Consider the following 27904-nt stretch of genomic DNA (forward strand, 5'->3'; position numbering starts at 1 on the left):
AATGGCATACCAGTGGTATAAATGATGTGAATTTAAATGTCTGATTAAATATCTCCACACACCTTGAAGTGAAATAGAATGCTTTGTAAATCTTGGCAAATTGATTTTCCTTATTTATAAGGTTTTGAACCAATGTTTAAAGTGAATGTCAGTAATCAGGAAAATATTTCAATCATCTGATCCTAAGAAACTGGCTTGAGCAAAGTTCATGTCTGTGTTTACTTATACTGTATTTACACTAGCCAAATAATGTTCATCTTATATATAAACTTAATATAGTTATCTTGAACAATAATTTCACACAAAACCATATTTGGTTTCACTCTAACTTTAACAAAATCAGCAGACAAAGAAAAACCTCAATTGAATTGCTCTATGTATTTATTATCTATAGTTAATGCAGGAAGAGGGGGGTCAAAAAGCTTGCAGGCTACACAATGTCACAAGAAGCACTGATTGTAGGGTAAGAGAAGGGCTGAGATTTATCAACTGTATCTTAGGGTCTTGGTGGACGCATTCCTGGGGGAGGTGGGCCTAGAAAGGAAAAATTAAAAAAAAATTCCATTAATGTTATCAAGAGTATATAAATACTGAAGGATCTGGATGTCCTAACATAACCACTAACCTCTAATTCCTGGTGGAGGGGGTCTCATTCCTGGAGGGGGCATGCCTATAGGTGTCCCTCGAGCAGGGGGAAGGCCAATGGGTGGGCCCATTGGTGGTCTCATACCAGGTGGAGGAGCCATAATTCCTGAAAATTTGACAAAAATAAGTAAACACTTCATGTCAGTTCAGTAAAGCTATTACAACTTAGCTAAAAATAGTGATTAAAGAAGTAAGTCAAAAATGGGAATGAGAAATGAAGTTTCTTATACTATAAAACCTGAGCGGCTCATTAATACCAAAGAACCTATAATCTCTCAATTACAAATGTCGACCAAGCATCAACTATATGATCTAAAAAGGTGACATGGCTGAAAAAGAAACTGTTGTGATAGTGACAATGCTTGTGGGAGTGGGCGTTATCTGAATTGTTTTAAGTTCCTCTCCTTGAGATTAAACCAATCACAGACAGCTCCCTAGATGGCCAGAAATCTGAGACTAGATTGGCCACAAACCTAGAGAACAACAAAATATTATTGGCTCTGTTAAAGGAATGTAGCACTAAAGACATTCTCCCATATTTATAGATCAGGGGTTTGTGAAGCTTCCTCCAATAGATGAAAAAAAAGACAGACCCAGATGCAGACAATGTGTATAGAGACCTTGGAATACTTGGACTCCTTCAAATCCCTGCCTTAAAATCCTCAGAAAACCCTACTGAACAAGAGGAAAGAGATTTTAAGAGTCAGTAAGGATGGATGACATCAAGGACAAAGGGCTGTCTAGCAAGGACACTGATGAGCATGTAGACAAGCTTGCATTTGTCTAAGTAACACTGGGTCCCTGTACTGAAAGTAGAAGTGAACATAAGCTCCCATCCTACCCAGTAAGCTATCTCCAGTTAGTAACCATTTGCAAATAAAAGTCTCAATGGATATGTCAACACATTTAAATAAAAGTGCGTGTCTATCAGTTGATGGCAAACAAAAATATCTCTATATTATATTTATGGTTTTGTCTCATAATCCTTTGTCTGAATACTTAATAACTTTTATCTTGTGCTTCAACACTATATTTCCTGTTTTTTTTTATGGGTTTCCTATGTGTGAGAGAGAGGAATGTGTCTTAGTGTATTCCTATGTGTAGAGGAATGTGTCTTAGTGTATTTTTTTGCTGGGGGGAGGAACGCACTGATCCTTTCACTCCTGTCTCACGGTTTCTTTTGGCCAAATCTGGTTTGCATTCTAATTGAGAGTAAAGAAACCTTCCTCAGAATGTATCTAGAAAGAACATTATTTCCACCAGGCAGTGGTGGTGTACACCTTTAAACCCAGCACACAGGTGGCAGAGGCAGAAAGATTTCCGTGAGTATAAAGCCAAGTCTTGAATACAGACAGTTCTTGGACAGTCGGAGCTACACAGAAAACTTGTCTCCAAAAACAAAAAAATAAAAAAACAAAAACATCTATTTTCAATTGATAAGAAATTAAAAGTAGTCCTAAAATTCAATAGCTCCTAAATTCTTAGCAAGACAATGAAACGACGTTTTCTCTCATCTCCATCAGAGTAGTTAAGATGGTATTTCCTCAAGATTATAGAATCACTTAGAAGCCAAATTATTATTATTTATCATGAAACTCTTACCTGGAGGTGGGGTTGCTCTGCCTACAGGTGGAGGTGGAGTTCCCCGACCTGGCGGGTACTGGGTTGGGGCTCCTGCAATGCTAGCAGTAGCAGCAACAGCAGCAGCTGCAACAGTGCCTCTTCCCTGTGGGGTCATGACCTGTGAAGTTATACCAAGAAGACAAAAGGTGAGTGCCAGTCTCTTTATCCAAAAAGAAATTAATACTAAACATGTTCTACCAATTTAATTGCTGTGTCTTACTTATCTTATTCTTTTAAGTTAAAAAAAAACTTAAAAGGGACTTATACATAATAAGCAAATATTCCTTCTGAGGTGCTCAGCCAACAGCCTGGAACTTTTGCTTTGTTTGTGGGTTTATGTTTGTTGGTAGGTTGTTTCTTTTGTTGTTTGTTCTTTCTTTGGGACAATGGTCTCTCCATCTAGTATTCCCAGCTATGCTAGAATTCCTTGAGATGTATCTGCCTCAGCCTTCAGAATGCTGACAGCAAACGCATGCTCTTTAGTCTCATGTTTTTAAATCTTAGCATATTAACACTTTCTAAGCTTGTGTTTTTATCAATCTGGCATATATAATTGAATATTTAATTATATCAAATCAAAATTCTAAGTTACCAATTATTAGCCCCTTCCTTTTACACAGTTGAGAACTTTTTAGAGCATATATAACTTAAATTGTATAGACATAGCTTCATGTTTCCACATTTCATCATTCCCAGGCTCTACTCATACTTTCTCATTAATAGAAAACATTTTTTTCTGAATCATACTTGCTGGGATGGGCCTCCAACTCCTCGGACAGGACCTGCTAATCCAGCAGGAGCTTGGGGAATAGGTACACCTGCTGGTACTCCTCTCCCAGCTGCTCTTCCAACCCCAGGGCCACCTGCAGCGCCAGCAAGAGGCACACGAGCAATGCCAGTCTAAAACAAAAATGTATAGTTGACATAGTTGAATTTGAGCTCCCAGGGACTAAACCACCAACCAAACAGTACAAATGGTGGGACTCATGGCTCCAGCAGCATATGTATAGTAGAGGATGGCCTGGTCGGTCATCAATGGGAGGAGAGGCCCTTGGCCCTGTGAAGGTTCTATGCCCCAGTGTAGGGGAATGCCAGGGCCAGGAAAAGGGAGACGGTGGGGTGGCGAGCAGGGGGAAGGGGGAGGGAACAGGTTTTTTTTGTTTTTTACTTTTTATTTTTTTTTTGCAGAGGGAAAACTGGGAAAGGAGAAATCATGACTTGTAGATAAAGAAAATATCTAATAAAAAAAGAAAAAGAAACGGGTTGAATTTGCTCAAAACTTATTCTATTGAAAAATAAATTCTGTAACTCATTTTTACAAAACACCCATCTCCAATAGCTTTGAGATAGTGAATAAGTGATGCTATAATACAACAAATACTCTTCAGCACCATTCAGATTTTGAATATATACACTGAAGCCCTATAATTTTGCATAAACATAAACAGGGCAAATCCTGAACAACTTCTTCCCAATAAAAATTTGTTTCTACTTCTGTCTTTCATAGATATTGTATTCACTTTACCTTCTAATAAAAGTAGCATGTTACTATCAGAGTACAAGCATTGCTTTGGTCAAGTCAAAATACATGCCCTTTCTTATTACACTAGAAAAGGTAAATTAAGTATACAAGTTCAAAGCTAAACTTTAGTGCTTTTTCATAAAGATATATGCAGATGTAAGTAGGTGTGCAGTTTGTCCAGTAATTGGACAAAATACATTATGTGTTGGATAATTTTTGATGGTTGTTCCCGAAACCTTGTGAAAACAGAGTAACACTAAAAAAAAAAAAAAAAAAAAAAAAAAAAAAAAAAAAGTCAATTCCTTTAGGGAGTATCCCATACAAGGGTGGAAATAAATCCTTAATTTCTAAGAATACAGCTGAACCATGTACTAGTATTAAGTAATAGGTATATTGTAGTGTTCTTCTACTGTATACATTCAAATATCAAAATGTCCTCCACATTATAAATCAACCTTTTGTATATAAATTAAAAAAAGTTAAAAACATGCATGTCTTGTCGTTCATCTTCCTTACATCTTTAGGAGGTGGACCCTCCACAGTCATGGAAACCAAGTTCTCCCCACGTAGCAAGACCAGACCCAAAACCCGTTTTTCTTCACGTTCTGGCTGTTTTGCATTCTTTGGCCTATAAATCATAAGTAAATAAACATTAGTGAAGTCATTTGGTAATCCTTATCAAAGGTTCCATTTAAAATTCAATGCAACATTTCTCATTAAACCATTATTTACCTGTTTACTCTGAGGACTTAGTCATGTAAAAATAGTAAATTATTTTCCTGTTAATGTTTGCTGGATATTATAAAAATATGCAAAATGATATTCTTTTGCACAATTTAGATAGAGATTACATGACAAGACCTATTCAAGTAGGCATAATTGAAAGCCTCAATTATAATAAAATGATAAATCTATTGAAAAATATAACCAAATAATATTGACATCAGATTTTTATTTTTGCCAGCATGATGTGCACACAATCAATGGCAATGATGCAATGTAAGGATTTGACAGAATCCTGAGAAAGGACTAACAGGTAAAATAGCAAAATTGACATATTAAAGTATCTGTATTCACTACAGTCACTCTACATAATATTGATTTAGCTCAAAACCTTCCACATCCATAACCCCAAACAGCCTTACTTGATCTTTCTGAACTCATCACAATCACAGAGGATCAAATTCATATGCTTGTCAAAAGCCTTAAAGGTGCCAATGAAGATTCTTCCATCTTGCAGGATACATCTCATTCTATAGTCAATGTGCTGCAGCATCTTGCTACTCTTACCCACAGTCTGCCAATTAGAAGGGGACAGCAATGTTAAGTGCATCTGTAGCCCAGTTCATTAACCTTAGCTTATTCATTACCTACATTTATAACCATATTTCTTCAATAGTTTCTTTTTCAAATGTTTTCTAGTTACTGAAATACAAATTTGAATTAGGATCACTCTAAGCATCTTTACACTTCTCAGAACCTTAAAGTATTATCTTATCTAACAAGATTAATAGAATTTACTCCTAAATTGGAAACCTTTCAACATAGTTCTCCTCAGAGTTGGTATTTCAATGGTCAAGCTTTCCTTCTAGAATATTATTACATAAACTTCTAACAGAGCACCTGGTCCTCTGCATTATTTTGTAAGCATAAATAATTACCTCAGCAAATAACTATTAATACTAACTCAATTAACTTACAATGATCCATTAGCACCCCAAAAAGCACCCAGATACATCAGACCCACATCACTATTATTAAAAAAAAAATTGAATAGGATCAGGGTTACAAGTTTGATATTGTAACCCTATTTATTCTTCCTGCCTCCAACAGCAAAATGCTGGTTTTAGGCATGAATCAATACTTAAATCTGAGAGTAGCATCTTCTCCTTTGTAAATTATGCCCTTGACTTTCAGAATCACAGTAATCGATAGGATAATCTCTCTTTATCCAACTGTATTTCTCTGTTAATCAAAAGCTATTCTTTTCCAGTAGTCTGTGCTTATGACCTGCAGTTTGATCTAACAGTCATCTAACTCTAGGAAATTGATAAGATCTAACTGAAATAAGACTATCTTTTAGTTTATAATATGACAACCCATTTTATAATGTGAATATATACTGCTGTGAACTAATGTAAAGTGTTCGAATTAAAATACTTCTATTTGTCCTGTAATGTCATTATTATATTCTTGCAGGCTCTATTTATATCAAATGCTGAAATATTATCAGTATAAAAGTTTATATCACTCAGGAATGTTTTAGATATCCTGGATTTTTTATTTTTCCATATAAACTTGAGAATTGTTCTTTCAAGATCTGTAAAGAACTGTGTTGGAATTTTGAGGGTAATTGAATCTGTATATTGCTTTTGGCCACATTTTACTATGTTAATCTTAACTATCCATAAGCATAAGAGATCTTCTATCTTCTGATATCTTCCTCAAATTCATTCTTCAAACACTTGCATACAGGTTTTTCACTTGCATGTTTAAGAGTCACACCAAGTAATTTTAAAGTATTTGTGGCTATTGTAAAGGGTATTGTTTTCCTAATTTCATTCTCTGGCTTTATCATTTGTATATAGGACTGCTACTGATCATTTTAATTAACTTCTTACCCAGCCATTTTATTGAAGCTGTTGATCACCTGTAAGAGTTCTCTGGTAAAATATTTGGTATCACTTATGTGTACTATTATAACATCTTATAATCAAATATTATCTTATATCATCAAATGTCAATACTTTGACTTCTTCCTTTCCAATTTGTACCTCCTTTATCTCCTTAACTTTTGTTGTTGCTAAAGTTAAAACTTCACAAAGGTTGTTGAATTTTTCAAAACCTTTTTCAGTATCCATTGAGATTACTGTGTGGGTTTTTTTCCTTTCTTTCAGCTATACATGGTGAATTACATTGATTTTTTTTCAAATCCATCTCTGCATCTCTGGAATAAAACCTGCTTTATCTTGGAAAAAGAGTCATCTTTCTAGAAGTTGGTCCCTTAAATAAAAGATTTAGTCACTGAATAAAAATTACATAAGGCTTGGTATTCTTTCCAAAGCTTTTGACCACCCTATACAGGGAAAGCATAATTGTTAAGCAGTGGAATGTGCATCCTCTATAGATGAATCCTTATTTCTAATTTTTTCCAGAAAAAGAAAAACTCCACACATTGAGAAACTATCACGTGGGGTCATTAAATCATCTATCCAACCCTTTGCTTAAATGTACTACTTACCATGATTGCTGTTCCACAATAGCCGTTGTCAACACGAAAATTTCAAGACCCTTAATACTTGAGGGAGGACTTTAAATAAAGGTTTGATGCAGGCTATTAACACACAATGTAAGCTTGACCAAAGTTTCACAAACAGCGGATGGGTCCTGCAGAGGAAAACACACTACATTTGTACCTCAATCCACGGCTTAAAATCAACAATTTTCGAACAGTATAGCTTCAGAAATATCCATGCTGTCTCTCATGTCCAACAATGAACAGTTCCAGTCCTCCAGTCCACCATCTTAACATTACTGTTACCCACCAGAGTTATGAAACCCATTAGCCACCAGTATTGGGAAGGTTACTGGGTATGTGTCTGGATGCATTTATATGCCAAATAGCAGTGCTGCCTTCCTTTGTGACTAATGTGATCACAATATATATTTTAAGCTTGAGAAGTCCACTTGTCTCTGGCCACTCAGCATTGGTTTACAAATGTCACTTACAATTCCCAGTGTTTAATTATTTTTATTTTTATGTGTTATATCTGCACATATCTTTGTATCATGTATGTTCTTGGTGCTCAAGGTAAAAAAAAAATAATGGGTATTGCCAGGCAGTGGTGGCACATGCCTTTAAACCCAGCACTTGGGAGGTAGAGCCAGGCGGATTTCTGATTTCAAGGCCAGCCTGGTCTACAGAGAGAGTTCCAGGACAGCCAGGGCTATACAGAGAAGCCCTGTCTCGAAAACACACACACACACACACAAATGGGTATCAAATCCCTTAGAATTTAAGTTATAGCTAGTTGTGATCCTCCATGTGAATGCTAGAAACCAAAAGGTAGTCTTCTGCAGAACCCACTGAGACAGCTAAAACCATTATTACCAGGGTTTTATACAAGTGCTTATAAAATTATATCCCCTTGTTTGGAAGGAAAGCACTTATACTGACCATCTTCACATTAAATATTTATTTTTATAATATTAAAATATTTTAAAAACTCTATGTATTTCAAAAACACCCACATTTTTCAGTTCCCTAAATTTATCACTATCTCATTTACTCCTCAGTTCAAAATCTACTTTTGCCCTCTCTTAAAACCAGGATGGATAATCTTCCTCCACCCACTAATGAGTGTGTCATTGAACAACACAAACTACAGAAGATGAAAACTGACATAAGGTTAAAATAAAAGTATAAATAATGCTGAGGAAGAAATCAGTGGCTGTATGGCAGGAACAGTTTTACAAATGTTTGAGAACTTTTTAAGTATTAAGAAAGTAAATGTGAAATACAATAAAGGCCTAGGAATATAGTTTGTTGTTAAAGAGTGATTGCACGTTAAGGCATAAAATTTTCACGAATATTTGGCTATATTTATTCAGCCTAGCATAGAATTTTCAATGCTTTTTTTCTTAGCCTCCTATATGTTAGGATTACAAAGGCACCCTGCCCATATTTAATCAAAAGTAAATGAGAATCTGAAGTTAAAGTTGTGAGAGTACAAAATCTTGATTTTTAGAGGAAAGGTATCTCAAAGCCTAATCTGTACTTAAATCTATTATCTCTTTTACTTCATTCCCTACACTGCTCTATTAAGATTAGTTTTGAATTTGTAATCTTTACATAATCCTGAATAACTTGACTTAAAGAAGGTAACAAACTATTGATTTAAACACAATTGCTAAGAGAAAACAACAGAATATGTAGGGAAGGGTTATTTAGTGCTGTCAGAGTGCAAACTACAGAAGACATGCCAAACAGAATTGAATTTCCTTTTAAATCTTTATTCAAGTATGTAAACCTTAGTGACCCTGCTATTCCACTCTAGGACTTATATGAGTACACTGTATCCTACTACACTCATTTGTTTAACCATGTTAATTGCTGGTGATTTCTATTCAGCTATAAAGAAAATGAAATCATGAAATTCACAGGGAAATAGACCAAATTGCAAAGAATAGTAAAATATAAGTAGCACTCTGGTAAGGCAGAAAACAAATCATGCTATATAGGATGCTGGAGAAAAGTTATTCCTATTTTGTTGTGAACCCTATGAGCTACAATAACAATAAGCCTGTTAGAATATGGCTATTGGTACAAGTGTGCCATGGATATTATGGAAGTAGCCATCAGCTTTCTAATTTAGTTGTATATTTTTAATTGATTAATTCTTTTATTAGCTTTCTGAGGAAGTTCCTCTACATAGCACTGACTGGCCTCAAACTCATAATTTTGGCTGGCTGGCCTGTAACTTACATAGATCTACCTGTCTCTGTCTTCTAATTCATGAAATTAAGGGGAGGAGCCACCATGTGTAGCTGAAGAGAATTGGCTCTGTGTTTATGAAATGCTACTATGCTTTTGCACAAGACCCTAGTTCAGTTCTCCTAAAACACAAGTTCTTGTAAAACACTGTCTACACCTCTAGTTACAGGGGATTGTGATACCTTTTCAGATTGCTCTAATTCCTGTCAAAGCATAATGTTTAAAAATAATAAAATAGATAAAGTTAATGCATGCAAGAAAGCTGAGGAGAATAGAGGCACCGTAGGGGAACTATTATTGTTAAATTGGCATAGCAAAGAGTGACTGCCCTCTAAAACCTTTATACCCATATGTTAGTTCATGTCTCGCCTCATATCAAAAGCTTCTCACTGCAATGGATGGTACTTTATAGACTTGCAATTGACCAAAATACAGAAAATAAGTGAAGTGGAGGGCTCAGTCATAAATTATATCACACCACTACCACCCAAGTCTAAAAAGCCATCACAGAATGGGTAGAAAAATTATGAGCCAGACATCAGAGGACTTCTGAAAAATAAGTGTCTTCTTGATATGGCAAAGTTATTATACTTATAAACTATCACATTTAGCCAATCAACAGTCTAACATGGATGGGCTGGGCTTATGAGGCTTCCTCCTTACATTAAATTACAGGCGAGCCAAGATCATATAATGAGATGTTAACTGAATAAATACATTAAAACTGTAAAAAATGACTCTAGTATGGTAGTGCACACATATAATTTCAACAGTTAAGTCACAGAAACAGAAAGATAAAAAAAAAATCCAGGCTTTCATGGCCAAAGTGTACATAAATTCAAACTGCAGTGCTGCTGCTGCTCAGAACATCTCGGGGACAAGTGACACCTACAGCAGAAGCACAATATTTATTTATTTAATTTGTTTCCTCTTAAGTGTCCTTATGTCTCTTTTATTTCCCTCTTTACATTTTTCATTTACATTTCAAGTGTTATCATCCCCTTTCCCAGTTCCCCTCCTCCTGGAAACTTCCATCCCATACACCTCCCCCTGCTTCTACCAAGGGTGTTCCTCAACCCACCCACCCACTCCCACATCCCCACTCTTGATATCCCTATACTGGGGCATCTATCAAGCCTTCATAGGACCAAAGACCTCTCCTCCCATTGATGCCTGACAAGGCCATCCCTCCAGCACAATATTTATAAATGAGACATCTGTTAACATTATTTCATACCATGTCCAAGAAAGCCTTGGACTCCATGAGTACATGTATGCCCATGATGTACAGGCATACAGGTAAAATACAATACCCACCTATTTCTAAGTTAAATAAATTAATTGGCTTAAAAGAAAATGATCTGCAAAAGAAAACCAAAGCACTACATTGTAAAATAGAATCTAAATAAAGTAAATCAATAAGTATTGCAATAACATTATAGCTGATATTTTTATTACATGGTATGCTGATTCAAAAGAAATAATTATGGTAAAATATTTTCTGTAGAATTTTATGCCTACTGAATCATAATTAAAATAATTCAGTATATTCATAAACAGAATACTTTCTTGAAAGTAATAAAAGTTAATATAATACTGGGTAAGATATCATCAGGAAAAAAGAATCTCACAAGAGGGAACTCTATAAATTCACTAATAAATGTGTGTATTTTTTGTAAAGTAGAAAAAAGAAAATAAAATTCCCTTAATACATTCCAGAATAGGATATGGAAACACAATACGTCAGGGCATATACATTAAGATCTAACTATACTGGTTTCGATGTTATTTAATATATACATTTTGGAAAATTTCTATGTACCTCATGTATATACACATTATACTTTATACATATTATATATTATATATAATATATAATATTATATTGTACATACTATAATATATATTATATTACATATATCTTTTTTTTAAGAAACTAATTGTATCAATTAAAACTAGATACCTTATTCTTTCTTTTTACTTTTGTTAATTTTGGAATTAATTCTAACCTGTTTTCCTTGACTTCCACCACCTTGAAGTTGCAATACTGCTTTAACCACCCCTTGGTGTCTCAGCTAAGAATGCCTGTCTCAGCTCTGCCTGGAAATCCACCACAGGAATTTGCTGTTGCTGAGAACGTCGTGGGTACAAGTGACACCTACAACAAGAGTACAATACTTTTAAATGACAGAAGGCATCTGTATATGCAGATAGCAATAAACAGGAAAATATAAATGCCTTTACTCTAAAAGAGCCTCCTTTAAAAAGTCTAAAATTGTTTAAAATATTGTCATTTAGGTACTAACATAACACTAATCAGTTAAACAGGGATTTCTGCCAACAAGAATGGATAAACAACTACTAGATATTTGTTCAGTATGGGGATGTATGCTAATAACTAAAAAGGCAAGAGTCCTCATCTAGAAACTATCAATACCAAACTTAGTCATTTTCCAATTACATTATGTGAAAACAAAAACAATAATTTGAAATTTGTGATGGGCAAGTGATTTGTTTAAATGATTTACAAATCATTAATGAGGGCATTTCTCCCAGACACTACCTAAAACACTTTTACTCAATAGGAAGAGAGGCAAATGGGAAAATTAGACCATTTCCAACTCACTTTTCTTTCTTCATCCCACCATGTAATATATATACAAAATACAGAGATCTGAGGAAAACAATTTGTCTTCCTTGACATTAAAGTGCTAAGCTTGGTCATATATGCCTGTAATTCTGATATGCAGGAAGGATAGACAAATAGATCGGCACAAGTTCATGGTAATTTAAGTTTATATAGACAGTTACAAACTATATAGAACTAGACAATAAGACCCTACCTACTGGTAGCTCATGGCACATGCCAATAATGCCAGCACTTGGGAGGCAGATGTAGGCAGATCTCTAAGAGTTCAAGGATAGACTGGTCTACAGAGTTAATTCCAAGACAAGGCTACATGATGAAACCCCATCAGGAACACTTCCCCCCACCCCCAAGAAAAGATAAAAAGAAAAAGAGAGAGAAAGGGAAAAACTCTGTATAAAAAAGCATTATCAAAATGAACAGGCATTAAAATGGAACAAATTAATAATCCCAAGCATAGAAACAATAGAATTAGTAGGGCCACCTTCTGCTGCAACATGAAACTTTTTCCTTTCTAAGATTTATTTATTTTGTCTATGTGAGTACATTGTGATTCTCAAGACACACCAGAAGAGGGCATCAGATCCTATTACAGATGGTTGTGAGCCACCATGTGGTTTCTGTGAATTGAACTCTGGATCTTAGCAAGAACAGTCAGTGCTCTTAACCACTCAGTCATCAATCCAGTTGAAGAACCTTTTTTCAAAGTGTGTGCATAGACATACAAGCACACACACACAACCACAAACCACACCCACAAATACCAACACACAGACTAAATAATGATGGGCTATACAGACGGTTTACCAGTTCAGAACAATTGTTGCTCTTAGGAAGAATGTTCAGTTCCTAATATCCACATGGTAATTCAAAACCTTCTGGGAAATATTAGCTCCAGTCTCAGGAAACCCAAATGTCCTCTTGGGCCTTGTATACTATGTACTTTGTGGTGCTGACATATATGCAGGAATATCATGCATTTGTGTGTGTTTGTGTTTGTGTGTGTGTATGTGTATGTATGTGTGTGTGTGTGTGTGTATATATATATATATATATTACAAATAAACCATTAAAAAATATATGCCCATATACTTGACACCCCAAAAATGCTAAGCTCATTGCAACAAATTAAGAGATTTTATTGAGTCATGTATGTTATTTGCGCTATAGACAAAAATTTTTAGTAAAACACAGAGACATTTCCTTTCACATAACTATAATACAAGTATTCAGAAGGCAGGGACAATTGGATTGCCATAAATTTGAAGTCAATCTGGTGTACAGAGTGAATTGTAAGACAATCAGGGCTACCCGATGAAACCTCCAAGAAACAGGAAATAAAATCGGAAGGAAGAAATGAACAAGTAAATACCAAGAGATTTATATTCTAGTAGCACATAATCTATGATTGTGAATAAGCTAAGGCAAAATTGCTGTGATTTCCAGTTCAAGGCCCATCTAATATCCCAGTCCTCAAAACAGAAAATCCCAAGGGACACTTCCCCACTAGCAAGATGGTTCTTGAAAATTTACACACTAGAACCAATATGTGGGAGTCAAGATTTTCTTATTTTCTCCTATTATAGAAATTGTTCTTATCCAAGTATAGTGGTACTCACCTTTAATCCCAGAAGCAGGAGACTATCAGTGAGTTTGAGTCTAACCTGGTCTATATAGTGAGTTCCAGGACAGAGAGAACTACATGGTGAGGCCCTGTCTCAAAAAAATCATTTTAGCCAGGCAGTGGTGGCGCATGCCTTTAATCCCAGCACTTGGGAGGCAGAAGCAGGTGGATTTCTGAGGTCAAGGCCAGTGTGGCCTACAGAGTACATTCCAGAACAGGCAGGGCTATATATACAGAGAAACCCTGTCTCGAAAAAACAAAAAAATATCATTTTAATCATATTTTTAATTGCATTTTATTTTGCAGATTGCTTTGGAAGGATATATATATATATATTAAATAGTTTAATACACTATATATTCTTTAGTGTACACTATATATTCTTTAGTGTATTAAACTATTTAAGTGCTGTGTTGCCTATTGTCCACAATTTTGGGGGAAAAAATCCTAGTATAAAGGATGTGAAACAAACAGCAATAGACCTGCAGTGCCTGCCCTGGAATGCAAAAGCAAATGTCAAGTGGTCTAATAAGAAATAACTTGTTATAGCACTCATACTCTGCATTCCATAAATTAAAATCAATAGATCGATGTACCAATGTAAAGGTAGCAAAGATATATTAAAAAACCAAAACTTCATTTCTTCCCTTTATATATCTCCACAAAAAACAAATGTGAATGCCATCAAAAAGCTCTGAAATGAGAAAAATTTGAGATTATGTCTATGGAAATAAAGGAGAATAAGCTGATAATAATTTTGAGACTCAATAAATTAAGAATTTATACATCAGTAATCAGTATATTTTAAATGTTTAAGTTAAAGATCAAGATTTATACTGGGCATGGTGGCACACACCTTTAATCCCAGCATTTGGGAGGCAGAGGCAGGCGGATTTCTGAGTTCGAGGCCAGCCTGGTCTACAGAGGGAGTCCAGGATAGACAGGGCTATACAGAGAAACCCTGTCTCAAAAAAAAAAATCAAGATTCATTTATGTGTGTGCATATGTATATTGAAAGAATTAAAGAAAATATTTTTAAAATTTTAGCTAAGGTATACTATTCAATTAATCTAAATATAGCCAGGCATAGTAGCGCACACAAGCAATACCAGCACTTGGGATGTGGAAAAGGTTTTAGACTCAAGTGGATACTCTGGTTCGTGATAAAAATCAAGGTGAACATAGGCTATCCATCTCAAAACTAATAGTAAGCTTCATTATAAGGAAAAGCTAATTGTGTGCATTAATGTCTCACTCAAATGTAGAAAAAGCATTTATAAGAATGTAAATGAAAAGTATAACTTAGATATTCATACTATGAATATATAATTCTAACAGTAAAAATCCTTTATGCATGCAAAAATAAAAATAGAACACTTCTATAAAATGTATGAAGCTCTAAGTTTAATTCAAGCACCACAAAAAAAAAAAAAGGAAAGATGAAGCCAGCAACATTGCTGTAATTGAAATGTCAGGAAAAAGTCACAGGTTATACTGAATAACATATAAGAAGCCAGGTGTTTTGGTGCGTGCTTTAATTCCAGAACTCCTAAGGTGGAGACAGTATCATCTCAACCAGACATGGCTGAAATGGTAAAAGCTGACTTCTGTTAAAACAATAAATTACGCATTTAATTATTTTGTTACATCTTCTATACTAGGTATTCAATTAATGTCATTGTGATCTCTCTTTTGTATGATACTTTTCTGTTATTTGGTTCTTAACTCTGAATTCACATACTCTTGGTTGCTCAGTGAGGCTGTCCTTCTACGTTTGACCTGGACCTCAACCTCTGGCACGTGCTGTTCAGTAGTTCTTCTCAAGTGTAAGCGATCCCTGAAAGAGAAAAGAAAATTAACAAAAGCATTAATTTATTAAAAATATTTAAATGAATTATGAGAATTTAAGAGCTCTTGCCTAGGAGGCAGGAAGCCCTAGGCTCCATTCCTAGCTCTGTGTAAATAAGAGATTGTAGTACATGCCTTTAATCTCAGTACTAATGAGAGGAAAACAGAGTATCCTTAATTAAAATTTCAAGGATACTCTCAGCTACCTAGGAAATTTGGGATCAGTCTAGGATAAATGATTCCTTACATTGAAATATAAATATAGGATTGATAAAATGGTTCAGTAGGTAAAGCATTGCCAGCCGTGAATACAAACTAGACAATCTGAGACTGATCCTGGACCATGGAAAAGGTGGAGAGAACCTACACCACAGAATTATGTTTACTTCTATATCTGCCATACATGTATGCTTCCTCCCCCTACCACAACAAAGACACACTAAAAACAAAATAAAAGTTTGAAGGAAAAATAAAGGCTTCATTTAGAATATTTTTCATTGGCATAGTGAATATTAAAAGGTATTCATAATCTAATTCAAAAGAGGTAAAATTATGACAAAGTGTGCCTATATTTCCAGTACTTAAAGGTAAAAGCAGGAACAAACATAAAAACAGGCAGATGCTTCTAAGTTCAAAACCAGCCTGTTTTACATATACAAGTTCTAAGCCATCCAGATCCAGCATACTAATCCTGTGTCAAACAATGGAATGATCAAAATAAGGCACAATTAAAATATTTTATACTTAAACTTATATTAGGATCTGGGGTTGGAGAGGTGGCTCAGCAGTTTAGAGCACTACCTGTTCTTCCACAGGTCCTGAGTTCAATTCCCAGCAACCACATGGTGGCTCACAGGCAATACTGCAATCTGATGTCTTCTGGTAACACACGCATACTCCATATATACATATACAATATGCACTAGTCCTCTCTACCAACAAAAAGCCAAGATCACTCTAAACTATTTGGGGAAATATTTTTAGATTATAATCCATTTATATAGCAGGCTGAAAAAGAATAAAAAATTAAATTGAAAAATTACTAATTAAAAATATCCATATGAATATGTATCTGTCTTTAGGATTTACAAAGAAATAACAGGGTTGCTTAAGCAAAATGCTAAGCTTAATAGGCTGGGAAAATGCACTACCATGTTAAGATCTGGGAACACCTCACAAGATGGCTGTTCTGTCAAATTGAAAATAAGAGTCTCAGGGTAGCCATGTTAGGAACTGCAGAAACCATTCATAATACTGAAATTAGAAAAACAAATGCAGAAAAGACAAATGAAAGGTCTTTGTAAACATGAAAGAATGTTGATAGCAGAATCCAAATGCCAATTCTCTAAATTCTACCTATCAGTATGTAAAACTAGATTGATTAAGAAACTGACCAGTTAACAGCTGTTTTGTTCATAAAATCTTAACATATTCTAAAAAAAAGATAACTGTAACTGTCATTATGTGGGGTGTGTGTGTGTGTGTGTGTGTCTATGTGTGTGTATACACGTAGACACTTACAAATCCCTTTCAGCAAAAATGTCCTGTAAAATCTGAAGGATGAATCACAGCAGCTTGTACCACACAGCAAGTTCAAGGTCATAACCGGCTCTATGGCAAGACCTACTTCAAAACCCCAAATTCCAGGCTTGCTAACCCAAGAATTAGCAATCATAGGACTTGGTCAACTTGAATGCAGTAACTTATTTCAAGAGTAGCTTGGGTTACACAGCAATATTATCAAAATCTTGCTTGAAAACAAGGAATCACTTATAAATCCTTTTACAATTAATTAGGCCAGTTAACACGAGTATAGCAATAAATATAGCAGATAACTTTAAAAACTATATTTTAAGTTTGAGTTTTTAAAGTGAAGATACATTCATAAAAAGAGGAAGGAATAAATAAAAAAGATCTAAATAGAAATATTTAGTAGAATGAAACAGTGACTAAATTCAGTCATTTTAACATAAAGTTCTGTGAACACACCAAGTAAAATAACACTTTTAATAACAATAAAATTCGCTTAATCAAAATGTGTTCATCTAAACTGAAGAAAGGATACCCACCACTTTCCAAGTCAGTATCTGATACAGCAATAATAACAAGTCAACCGTCTCATGAGAATGCATTTTGAGTTACAGTTAGACTTTCCCTTAAAAACAAAAGTAATCAGCACCAAATCACTACTAAGGCAGAGATATGGAAATTTCAGGCCTTGAAAAGGAGAATGCCTAATCAAAGAGATCTGATTCAACTAATAAAACATGGTGGGTCATAATAAGCAGTTTTATAAGAGGCACTAACAGTAGCTAATCAGATTATTTGAAACAACATGTTACTGGAGTCTAAAGACTAAATTATATTATATACAATATTTTAAAGGTATGTTTTTGAAGTCTGGCAACCATAGTGTGAAGATTACAAATTTAAGGTTAACCTTGGCTAGAAGTTCAGATTGTCATGTCAGAAAGACAAACTTCTAAAACAAAGTCTATCTTCTCAAATTTACCATTTTTTTAAGATTACAACATATGATAACCATAAATACTACTTATCCATAAATGTGAAGAAAAACAAGATTTTTTTTAAAAAAAAAGCATGTAAAAACATCATGAAAAAAATGTTCAAAGTATAAATTCTACACATGAGTCACACCTGTGAGAGAGGTGAAGAAGGTAGACTAGATCACCAGCTCCAGTGAGAGTGGGATGCATAGTACGTCTGACATTAAGATGAACTATGTCTGGATCCTGTTTTAAATTTAAGTGTGTTTGAGAAAATGCAGTTATTTTTCTCATTATCCTTTAAAATTTAGAGTAGTTTCTATTTTAAAAATTGTAAAAACAAAAGTCACTCATCAATAAAATTACCCATTCTTATTATAGCATGTATAACCCTGGTTTTTAATTGTCTTCTCTTTAAGAAATTACAACTTATATTTTTTACAGTTTTTAAAATAGGCATTAAAATATAAATATAAATTCCCTACCTGGTCGGTAATGCTATCCTTAATCACCACCAATAGGTCCTGAACTGGCTATACTGTTGTTCTAAATTTTCACCCACCTATTCTACTAACCAAAAAATAATAATAGAGAATCACCTGTTCTGCCACATAGGAACGAGTCATACACACCTCTAACTTCTATATTCCTTCTCCTCCAATCCCATCTTCCAGTACCAGAAGTCACGGAAAAAATCATCCCCCCAGCTCCTCCCCACCTTCCATTATCAAAATTCTTGGAAGATAGGAATAAGACTGTGAAAAGGAGCCTGTGCTAATGAGTCTCCATTTTCTCCCCGTTCCCTACTGCAACACTGCAGAAAAGGAGGGGTAAAGATACGCAGCTATAGCACCAGGTTAAGGAAATGGTAGTCATCCCCATGATGTCAAAACTGCACACTTCTTCTGCTAATTCCCTTCTTTTGTCAATGCAGGGAGAGGTAGGTGTCACCTCTACTGCATCAGGTTCCTGTAGGGAGTGAACCAGTTAGTCCTCGGTAGGCTCAGTTCTCGAGAGGGTGTGGCTGAAATTCCAACGCCAGGGAACTGACAAGTGCTGTTACCTCCTTTGATTTGTAGCATAATGGGGAGGGGTCTACTAGCCCGCATACACCGTGCTGCGCCTGCGCACTGCAGTACCACTGCAGCAGCGGCCATCTTTACAGATCCTCACAATGGCGTTTGACAAGCGACAGGATCCCTTGATAATACCAAGATGACTTTGATAAAATTCAGGATGCCATGAAAAAAAGTAAAATAAGATAGACATCATCTTATTACCTCTACTCAGTGAGTGGGTAAAAGCAAGTATTGCATAGACTTCAGACACTAGCCCCCACTGTGGGGGGTGGTTGACAATGACACAACAAGAAAATGGAACACTGAGACTAGCATCCCTATCTTGTAAATAGGAAGCAATTCCACAAAAGGAAATAACACGAACAAAATATACAACCAGACTGATTAGAAGAGAAGATCACAAGAAAAAAAATTCCTTAAACTGAGGTCTGGCCATGCCACACAGGTTGTTCTCAACAACTCCTCCCCCTCCTCCAATACTGGTACATTCCGCATTATCTAGCTCAGTAGACCCCACCCTGGAAAAGCCCAGAAGCAGACTGCCACTGGGATGCAGGGCTAAAAATGACACCCTATTGCCTCAGTTCTACCACATTTTATACAGTGATTACCTCCCTCCACTCTCATCAGTGTTCCAAGGCCCCAAACCAGTGATTCAGAAGCACTCTGGCCACCTGCAAGAATCTTGTCGCAGAACCACACGACCTTGAAGTGGTGACAGAGGTCTCGGAGCAAACCATGCACTAGCACTCACCATCTGCAAAAGCAGCCGTGCCACTGCTACACAGTTCTGACATCCTTGAAGGCTCGTGAAGCGGCAACAGAGCTCGAGCAACGCCCCTCCCCTCCTCTCAGCCCAAAGGGTTGCGGCAACACAGGCAGAGGCAACAGAGCTCCTGCTCCCAGCTCCCCCACCCTGGGCTCGTGACAACGCAGCTCCCACCACCATAGCCCACAGGCTGCGGCAACAGAGTCCCAGCTCCCCCCACCGGGAGCACACAGGCTGTGGCAACAGAGCTCCAGCTTCCGGGCCCCGGAAGGAGCTCCAGGCCCCCCAGGGCATACCGTTTGCCACAGCCCAGTTCCCAGGCCCCGTAGCCCACAGGCTGCTGCGGCAACAGAGCTCCCATCCCCACCCCCACCCCACCCCACCCCACCCTGGAGCAAACAGGCTGCTACAGCAGTTCCCACGCCCTGTAGCCAACAGGCTGCATCTACCGAGCCAAAGCTTGGGCAACAGATCTCCCACCCAGCCCCGGAGCCCAAAGGCTGCGGCAAAAGAGCTGCGGCATCCTGGAGCCCACAGGCCGCGCAGTAACAGCCCCAAAGTCGCAGATTCTACAGGTCGCGGCAATGGCAACAGGGCTTCCACCCACCCCACCCCCACCCCCGGAGCCCACAGGCTGCGGCAAGAGAGCTCCGGCATCCAGGAGCTCACAGGCCTTACAGTTAACAGTTCCAAAAAAAAAAAAAAAATCCCTGAATCTACAGGTCGCGGCAACACAGCTCCGACTTCCAGGAGTCCAGAGGCCGCGACAAAAGAGCTCCGGCATCCCGGAGCCCACATGCAGCGGCAACACAGCTCCTGCGTCCTGGGTCCCAGTCAAAACCTTAGACCACCATAATAAAGGCACCATGTTACACGCAGGTGCGGCACTAACAGACCCAAGGAATCCGTCTGACGGCTCCAAAGGATTGTTCTCTGATTCACGAAAACAGAGATATCTGGGTAATCAAAAACCTTAAGAAGCCCAAATCTAGAATGTTTTGGTCAAATAGGGACCACAATCGCTACCAGAAGCCGCATGCCCAACTGACCTTCCTCGCTCCATTGCGTTGCAAAATCACTCCTCAGAACCAAGCGTCTGTCATCTCCAGCTCCCCGTCCTCTCTGCGCTAGACTTGCCGCAATGGCTCAGGTTTATCACGCTGCTTCCTACGCATGCGTTCCAGGCAATGGCTGCACATGCGCACATTTTTTGCCGCAATGCAGGGTCCACGTCCCTCTGACCGCAATGTCCTACCAAAAGGCAGCTACCTGGTCTTGAGCATTCCTACTATGGAAATTTGAGCAAGTATTTTAAAAAAAAGAGCTGTCAATCCTGGCTAATGGATATAATTGCCTATTTCTAAATACATTTAATTAAAAAAAATAGTTCCCAATTGGTTGCAAGAAGCATTGATCTAAACATGGTGTTAAAATATACAGATTTTTACTACGTAGGAGGGGGAAAAGGTTTGCTCTCCATTATTAAGACTGTGGTCTCAAGACTATATCATATTACATAGTATGTCATAAAAAATGATTTAGAAAAAAAATATATCAAACAAGAAGCCCAGCAAAATTGTCAGATGCTTAAAATTCCGTACAGAAGAAAGTTAGCCTGACTCCTAATTCTACATTTTTTTAATGTAGTAGTATTTGTACTTTCTTTCTGTATTAGAACATATGACTGGGAAAAATATTTCCTCCAAATCATGGTACGATTAAATTTTAATAGAGCATACAGTTATGAGACTTCTGTATCTGCTTCTTTTGTTGATGGTGGTTTTGGAGACAGGGCTTACTAAATTTTGTTACATTTAAACTATTACCAGTAATGACTAATGTCTTGGGGGTGGAAAGTAGATACTATTTACTAACAAATATATGACCTCATAGAAATGCCACCCAGTAATTCCAGCTCTCAGGAAGCTTATTCTAAGGAAGTAGTATTTTTGCACACTCAAGGCCAGCTTGGGTTCGATGTGTGACAATATCTCAAAAAACATTATGTAGATTGTAGATAACATATACAAGCATTTGTTTCTGTAACTTTTGACCTATTAATTTCCCATCTGCACTGTTGTGGTATTAACTTCAATATGCAATTATTTGTTGATTAGGAAAGCAAATGGCAAGTAGAAAACTAAGGAAGCTAAATTTACATGGGTTTAGCATACCTTTACCCTTTCTTATTGACTGCCACCAAGAACTGTTAATGAGGTATTCTAATGGGTATTACAGGGTTGATGGTTCTCTACTTCCATTCTCCCCTACTGAGCTAGCACCCAGTTCCCAAACATCCCATATTAAACTTCAATGAAGATACATTCAGTTCTAAATGTAACCAAAACCTGAACTTTTGAGAAGGGGTGAAGAAATGTATTTACATATAAATAAAAAATAGATGCTGTTGTCAGTTACCATGGAAAAGAAAATGAAAACCCCAAGGAGAGACTACTTAAAGAAAGAAATGAAAAGGCAAGAGAGTAGGGCTAGGAATGTAGGAATGTGGCTCAGCTCTGTTGGGGGTGAATTTTGTTGTTGCTTTTCTAAGGCTGGTTCTTAATCTAACCCAGGTGTGCTTGGAAATTCCTCAGTAGCACTAACTGGCTTAAAACTCAGAATAAGCCATCTACCCTCAATCACTATGCCTGATTTTGTTCATTTGTTTTGGGTTTGATTTTTTTTTTTTTGGCAGGATGGAGGGGGTTGGAGTGTGGGTGAAGGAGGGGGTTGTTTTGTTTTCCCAAATTAGGGAGATTTTGAGACAGGATCTGTCCTGGTTGGGTTGGGATTTACTTTGCAGGAATTATGAGGTGCTAGAAACCACACAGAGAGGGCACTTTGCAAATCCTGGTTTCATAATAAAACCTTTCCTGTTGTTTTGCAGGGTTGGTTTTTTGTTGTTATTATTTCTTTTGTTTCTTAGACAGTCTCATTATGTCCTTCTCACTGTCCTGGAATTTCCTATGTAGACTAGGCTGCCTCAAAACTACTATTGTGCTTCCTAGCCCTGGCATTACAGATTTGTTAACCCTGAAACACCCTGATGAATAAATAATCAATATACTTGAGTATGATGGAGACAAAGAACTTAAAAACTTACTACATGCTAATAAGAATGTAAACCTATGCAGCCATCTTGAGCTAACACACAGTGGTTTGTCCCTGTTATCCCAGGAAATCTGAGGCAGGAAAATTGCCATGATTTCGTTTACCTCTCTTGAAGTAAACAATACTTTCCAGTGTAGACTGGACAACAGAGTTAGACTGTCTTAAAACAAAACAAGTCAGGCAGCGGTAGGTCACACCTTTAATCCCAGCAATCACTAGGCAGAGCAGACAGATCTATGTGAGTTCTACTCCAGTCTGGTCTACAAAGTGAGTTCCAGAGCAGCCAGAACTGTAACACAGAGAAACCTTGTCTCAGTAAAAGCAAAAATGAAGAAGAAAAAAGACAAACAAACAATAAATTGGATAATATTTGAACTGATTATGTTAGAAGATTTAGGGAGATTACACGTAAATTCTTACCTCTTGGCTAGTAATATTACAGGGCAGAATGATTATATGTGAAGATGAAGTAGAAAACATCAGCTGTCTCATAACTACCTTTCATCAGCCAAGTTCCTGTATGGCTCCCACACTATTAGAAAAGAATCATTCACCCATAGACGAAATCATCCTATTCCTACAGGGAAGCACAATTGTCAGAAGATGATTTATCCTCAAATTCTGTAACCCAAAAACAAAAATAAGAAAAAAAAAAGTTGAAATGTTGTGTGACCCTGACCCTCATCAATTTTACATTGTTTTAGTTTTGAAATAAATGTTTTATTTTGTTTTTAAATCTTGCATTATTTTCTTCATGGATTCCACTGTTTTCAAAACTTTTTTTTTAAAGCTTTTGATATCAACACTCTCGTGCAATTTCAGCCACAGTTTTGTTGGCTGATAGGTGTCGCTGTGGTTACAGTGTTGAAAGATTCCCAAAAAAACAATGAGTCATTTCTTTTGTTTTTTTGGTTTTTGTTTTTTTCTTTTTTGAGATTATAATAGAAAATTACCATTTAGCCTTCCATTTCCTCCTTTTAAGACCTCCCATGTACTCCCTGCTCTCTTTCAAATTCATGACCTATTTTTCTTTAACTGTTGTTTGGAAATTTAAGGATCCTAAGATGGGAGCTTCTTTGTCTCCTTCCCTGAGGGCAGTTTGATGAGGTGATGCAGCATCTTCCCATTAGATCAAAAGGGGTTTCTATCCAAATAACACTTTCTGGGGGAGGGGTATGTCTATGTCTGTCTGTCTCTCTCTCTCTTTCTCTCTCTCCCTCTCATACACACACACACACACACACACACACACACACACACTACAGTTTATTTTATTACTTTGTAACTTTTTGCCTGTACACCAGGGGCATACCTGGTGTCCTCAGAGGCTAGACAAGGATGTCAGATGCTCTATAACTGGAGTTATAGACAATTGTGACCTTCCATGTTGGTGCTGTAACGTGAACCTCGGTTCTCTGAAAAATCAGTCACTATTTTTAACCACTGAGTCACTACCCCAGGCTTTTTTTTCTCCTTTCTTTAAATAAAAGAAATTAGTTCCTAACAATACATTCTGATCATATGTTCCCCTCCCCCAATTCCTCCCAGATTCTCCCTACCTCCCTTAGTTCATGCCATTCATAACCCCCCTCACACACACACAAACACAAGTAAAATCATAAAAATGAAAACAAAAACAAGATCATAACCAAAACATACAAGCAAAGACCAATAAGACAAAAAAAGTACAAGTAAACCAATATGAGACCAATCATCCATAAAAGTACCAGGAATTTTGTGTTGTCCACCTACTCCTGGACATGGGGCCTAGCCTGAACTAGGGTTAATATATACACAAGACTACACAGGTTCAAGCCAGATGTGTTCCTAGTGCTTAGGAGAAATGCACAGTGGCTCCCACCTATAACCAACAAGCTATTTGCAAGTGACATCCACTTGCAAAGGGAAATTAGTTTTCTCCAAAATAATGTCTATGGTCATTTTTCTTGTACTTTAGACTTTGTTTTTTCATATCCTATTTTTTTCTGTCCTTGTACATAAAGCAAATAATCAGCGGAGATGGAGAAAGTAAGTTGGAAGAGATAAAATGTACTACATAGTTTCAACTGTTAATATAAGAGGAAATCTATTAGTCATTGGAATGCCAGGGACCTTAGTGGTAGCCCAGGAAAGAAACAAAGATATTTAGTGAAATTTATGGATCAGATTGCTTTTATCTGAGATTTGATTTTTTTTTGGTTTTTTGTTTGTTTGTTTGTTTGCTTGCTTTTGTTGTTTTGTAACTCAGAGATGTACCCATCTCTGCCTTCCAAGTGATGGGATTAGAGGTGTGTACTACCATGCTCCCAAGGTGAGGAATTTGAGAAATCCAGGCATGGAATGAAAGAATTCCTTAAAGTTTGGCAGGTGACATGTGGAGGTGGTTATACTGAGTGTTATGGAAAGGAAGAAACTCTGTGCTGTAGTATTCACTTCTCTTTGAGACATTGTGAAAACATGCTCAAAGAATGACATACAGGGGGACAATGCCTTGGGAAACTCTAAGAGAGGCTCCAGAAAAAGAGACTGGCTCAAGCAGATAAATTGCCTGCCTGGATTCACTTACAGATAAATGTGGTGAGAATTGTACTGAGCCATTGACTTCCTCGGGAAAACGGTACCATAAAGCCAAATGCTATACTAGTAAGTTATGAAAGATTTTAAAACCCAGGCAGCAGTTTACAGAAAATATAAATGCTAAATAATGCAGATGATAAAGATTAACTTAGAGGCTGGGTGTGGTAGTATGTGCCTTTAATCCCAGGTGCTAAAAATAGAGGGTTATCTTTATGACTTAAAGTACAGCCTGGTCTACAATAGTGTGTTACCAAGGGCTTCATAATGAGACTCTTTAAATATTTTAAATATTTTTTTAAAAAGTCAGGCATATGGGTATCTTTAAGTTCGAGACCAGCCTGATCTACAGAGTGAGTTCCAGGGAAGCATGGCTGTTATACAGAGAAATTCTATGTCAAAAACAAACAAACAAATAGACAAACAGAACAATCATCGAATTTCTTTTTTAGCCAGGAACTGGTATCTCATGCCTTTACTTTAATCCCAGCTCTCAGGAGGCAGATGTTGTTGTGGATTTCTGAGTTCCAGGACAGCTTGGTCTACAGAGTGAGTTCCATGTTAGTCAGAGCTACACAGAGAAGCCCACTATCTGGACAAAAACAAAACAAAATACCCCCTACCACACACACCTTTTAAAACTGAGATTAGGTTTGTCTTAGAGGTAAACAATCATCTTCCCCAGAGTGCTGTGTGCCTTTCTCCTGTGCACACAGGTAAACTAGGGCAGATGTCATTTTCCCAGCCCTATGACTTTCGGCAGTCTGTGTGTGATCTGTTTTATCAATGGAACAGCAAGAGTCATGCTACTGCTCTGGAGCATGTAAGAACTCTGGAACTTGCTTTACAGGCTTGGCTGGCTAGAGAGCAGCTGTGATGGTTTAAATAAGAAATGCTCCCCATGTATTCTGGTGTTTGACTACTTGGTTCTCAGGTTCTATTTGTTGAAGTCTAAGTGGTATAGCCTCCCTGGAAAAAGTACAACACAAAGAGTGGGTGTTGAGTTTTTTTTAAAAAAAGCTTGTGCAGCTTCCAGTTTGCTCTCTTTGCTTGCTGCTTATATTTAAAGATGTGAGCTTTCAACTTCCTGTACCAGCCCCCTCTACTGAGGAGAAAGTTAAAGTTTATTAACACAAAAAGAAAATGACTATTTTGGAAGATATAATGCTAACAACCTTGCTAAGAAAATAATCCGTTGTGCAAATATACTATCACAATGTGGTGAAGAAATATAGATAATTTGTATATAAAAATAAGATCTCTCTTGGTCTCTATTTCTATCTCTCTCATCTCTTTCTTCTTCTCTTTCTCTCCCCCCAGAAAGATGGCTCAATAGGGTAAATATGAAGTCTCAAGAACATATAGGAGAGAACAAACTCTGAAAATTGTCCTCTTACTTCACATGGATACTGTAGGTATGCAAGTACATAAACACACATGCACACAAATGACATAATCATATTGTTGGACCCATATATGTGTGTGTGTGTATATATATATATATGTGTATATATATACATATATATATATACTTATATGTACAGATGTATGTATATATATATACTTATATATGCATATGTATATATATGTATATATATACACACACACATATTTACACATATAGGTTTGAATGAAAAATGATTCTTTGGATAAGAAAAGCAGTGGAAAGCTCTAAGTACAGCTTACTAGGTCATACTAGTAGAAGCAGGGAATATAGTGGTACTAAGGGTGACTAGCTAGGTTTTCTTGTTAACTGAAGTCTGTCAACTCTGTACATGGTTTTTATGCTTAAAAGCTTATCTTGAGGAAGGCTCAGGGCTACATTGGGATCTTAAATTCCCCCATGTTGTTGCTGGCTGGCTAGTTAGACTTTCTATCAGTTTAAGCCCATGTCCAAGCAGTTTCTCTGGTGAAAACCCTACAATATTTCTAGAGGTTCTACAAAAATCTCAGAGACCAGTCCTCAAGACACTGGGGATCTGAGAACTACTTGGAGGGGGTAAAAGTGTCAAGGGACTTCTAGGAAGTGCTGAGCCTGAGATGTTTCAGGTCTACAGGGCTCTGTTTGATCAAATGCTGTCTAATTCCTTAGAGGTGTCTGACCTCTAAAGTTTCTGAATTGGAAGGTCTGAATTAGAAGGTCTGTTACCTCAAGGGGTAAGTCTGGTTAAGGAACATGCTGTTTGGACATACAGGAAAGGCCAAACAAGGGTACTGATTCAATATGCAGGATCCATATGAACATCACTAGATCATTCTGTCTGCTCGGGTATATAAAAGCATGGTGGCCACTTCCTGGTTGTCTTTTTTGTGTCGGTGTGTCTTTGTCAGTTCTTTTTCCCTGTATTGACCCGTGGTTCTCTTTGGTTTAAGAAACTTCTGGGTTAAAACCTACGTACCATCCTGTTGGGGACCTGAATCCTTTACACACCCCCCATGTCACCAAGAGAAAGCTAAAAAA

General features: G+C 37.0%; 2 protein-coding genes across 2 annotated transcripts; both read right to left on the bottom strand.

Annotated features, from left to right (window-relative positions):
- Positions 1-359: 359 nt before the first annotated feature.
- On the bottom strand, positions 360-11304 carry Snrpn (small nuclear ribonucleoprotein polypeptide N). The gene is made up of 8 exons (XM_031386849.1): positions 11294-11304; positions 7032-7177; positions 4936-5087; positions 4307-4418; positions 3016-3168; positions 2248-2386; positions 626-751; positions 360-534 (listed from the first exon to the last, which is right to left on the bottom strand). Exons 2-8 carry the CDS (start codon positions 7032-7034, stop codon positions 497-499), a joined length of 723 nt encoding a protein of 240 aa, XP_031242709.1. The 5' UTR covers positions 7035-7177; positions 11294-11304; the 3' UTR covers positions 360-496.
- Snurf (SNRPN upstream reading frame) lies at positions 7032-20940 on the bottom strand. Its single transcript, XM_031386850.1, has 4 exons — positions 20808-20940; positions 15297-15392; positions 11294-11442; positions 7032-7177 (listed from the first exon to the last, which is right to left on the bottom strand). Exons 1-3 carry the CDS (start codon positions 20819-20821, stop codon positions 11337-11339), a joined length of 216 nt encoding a protein of 71 aa, XP_031242710.1. The 5' UTR covers positions 20822-20940; the 3' UTR covers positions 7032-7177; positions 11294-11336.
- Positions 20941-27904: the final 6964 nt, after the last annotated feature.

The sequence above is a fragment of the Mastomys coucha genome, unplaced genomic scaffold (genome assembly GCF_008632895.1).
Source record: "Mastomys coucha isolate ucsf_1 unplaced genomic scaffold, UCSF_Mcou_1 pScaffold21, whole genome shotgun sequence".
Classification (NCBI taxonomy): domain Eukaryota; kingdom Metazoa; phylum Chordata; class Mammalia; order Rodentia; family Muridae; genus Mastomys; species Mastomys coucha.

Excerpts from the sequence above, each read along its gene's own strand:
- Snrpn (XM_031386849.1), bottom strand. Across the intron at positions 4,419-4,935 it reads GATGAGTTCAGAAAGATCAA|GCCAAAGAATGCAAAACAGC; the intron begins GTAAGGCTGTTT and ends TATGATTTATAG. Across the intron at positions 535-625 it reads CCCTCCACCAGGAATTAGAG|GCCCACCTCCCCCAGGAATG; the intron begins GTTAGTGGTTAT and ends TTTCCTTTCTAG.
- Snurf (XM_031386850.1), bottom strand. Across the intron at positions 11,443-15,296 it reads GCCTCACTGAGCAACCAAGA|GTGTCACTTGTACCCACGAC; the intron begins GTATGTGAATTC and ends CTCTTGTTGTAG.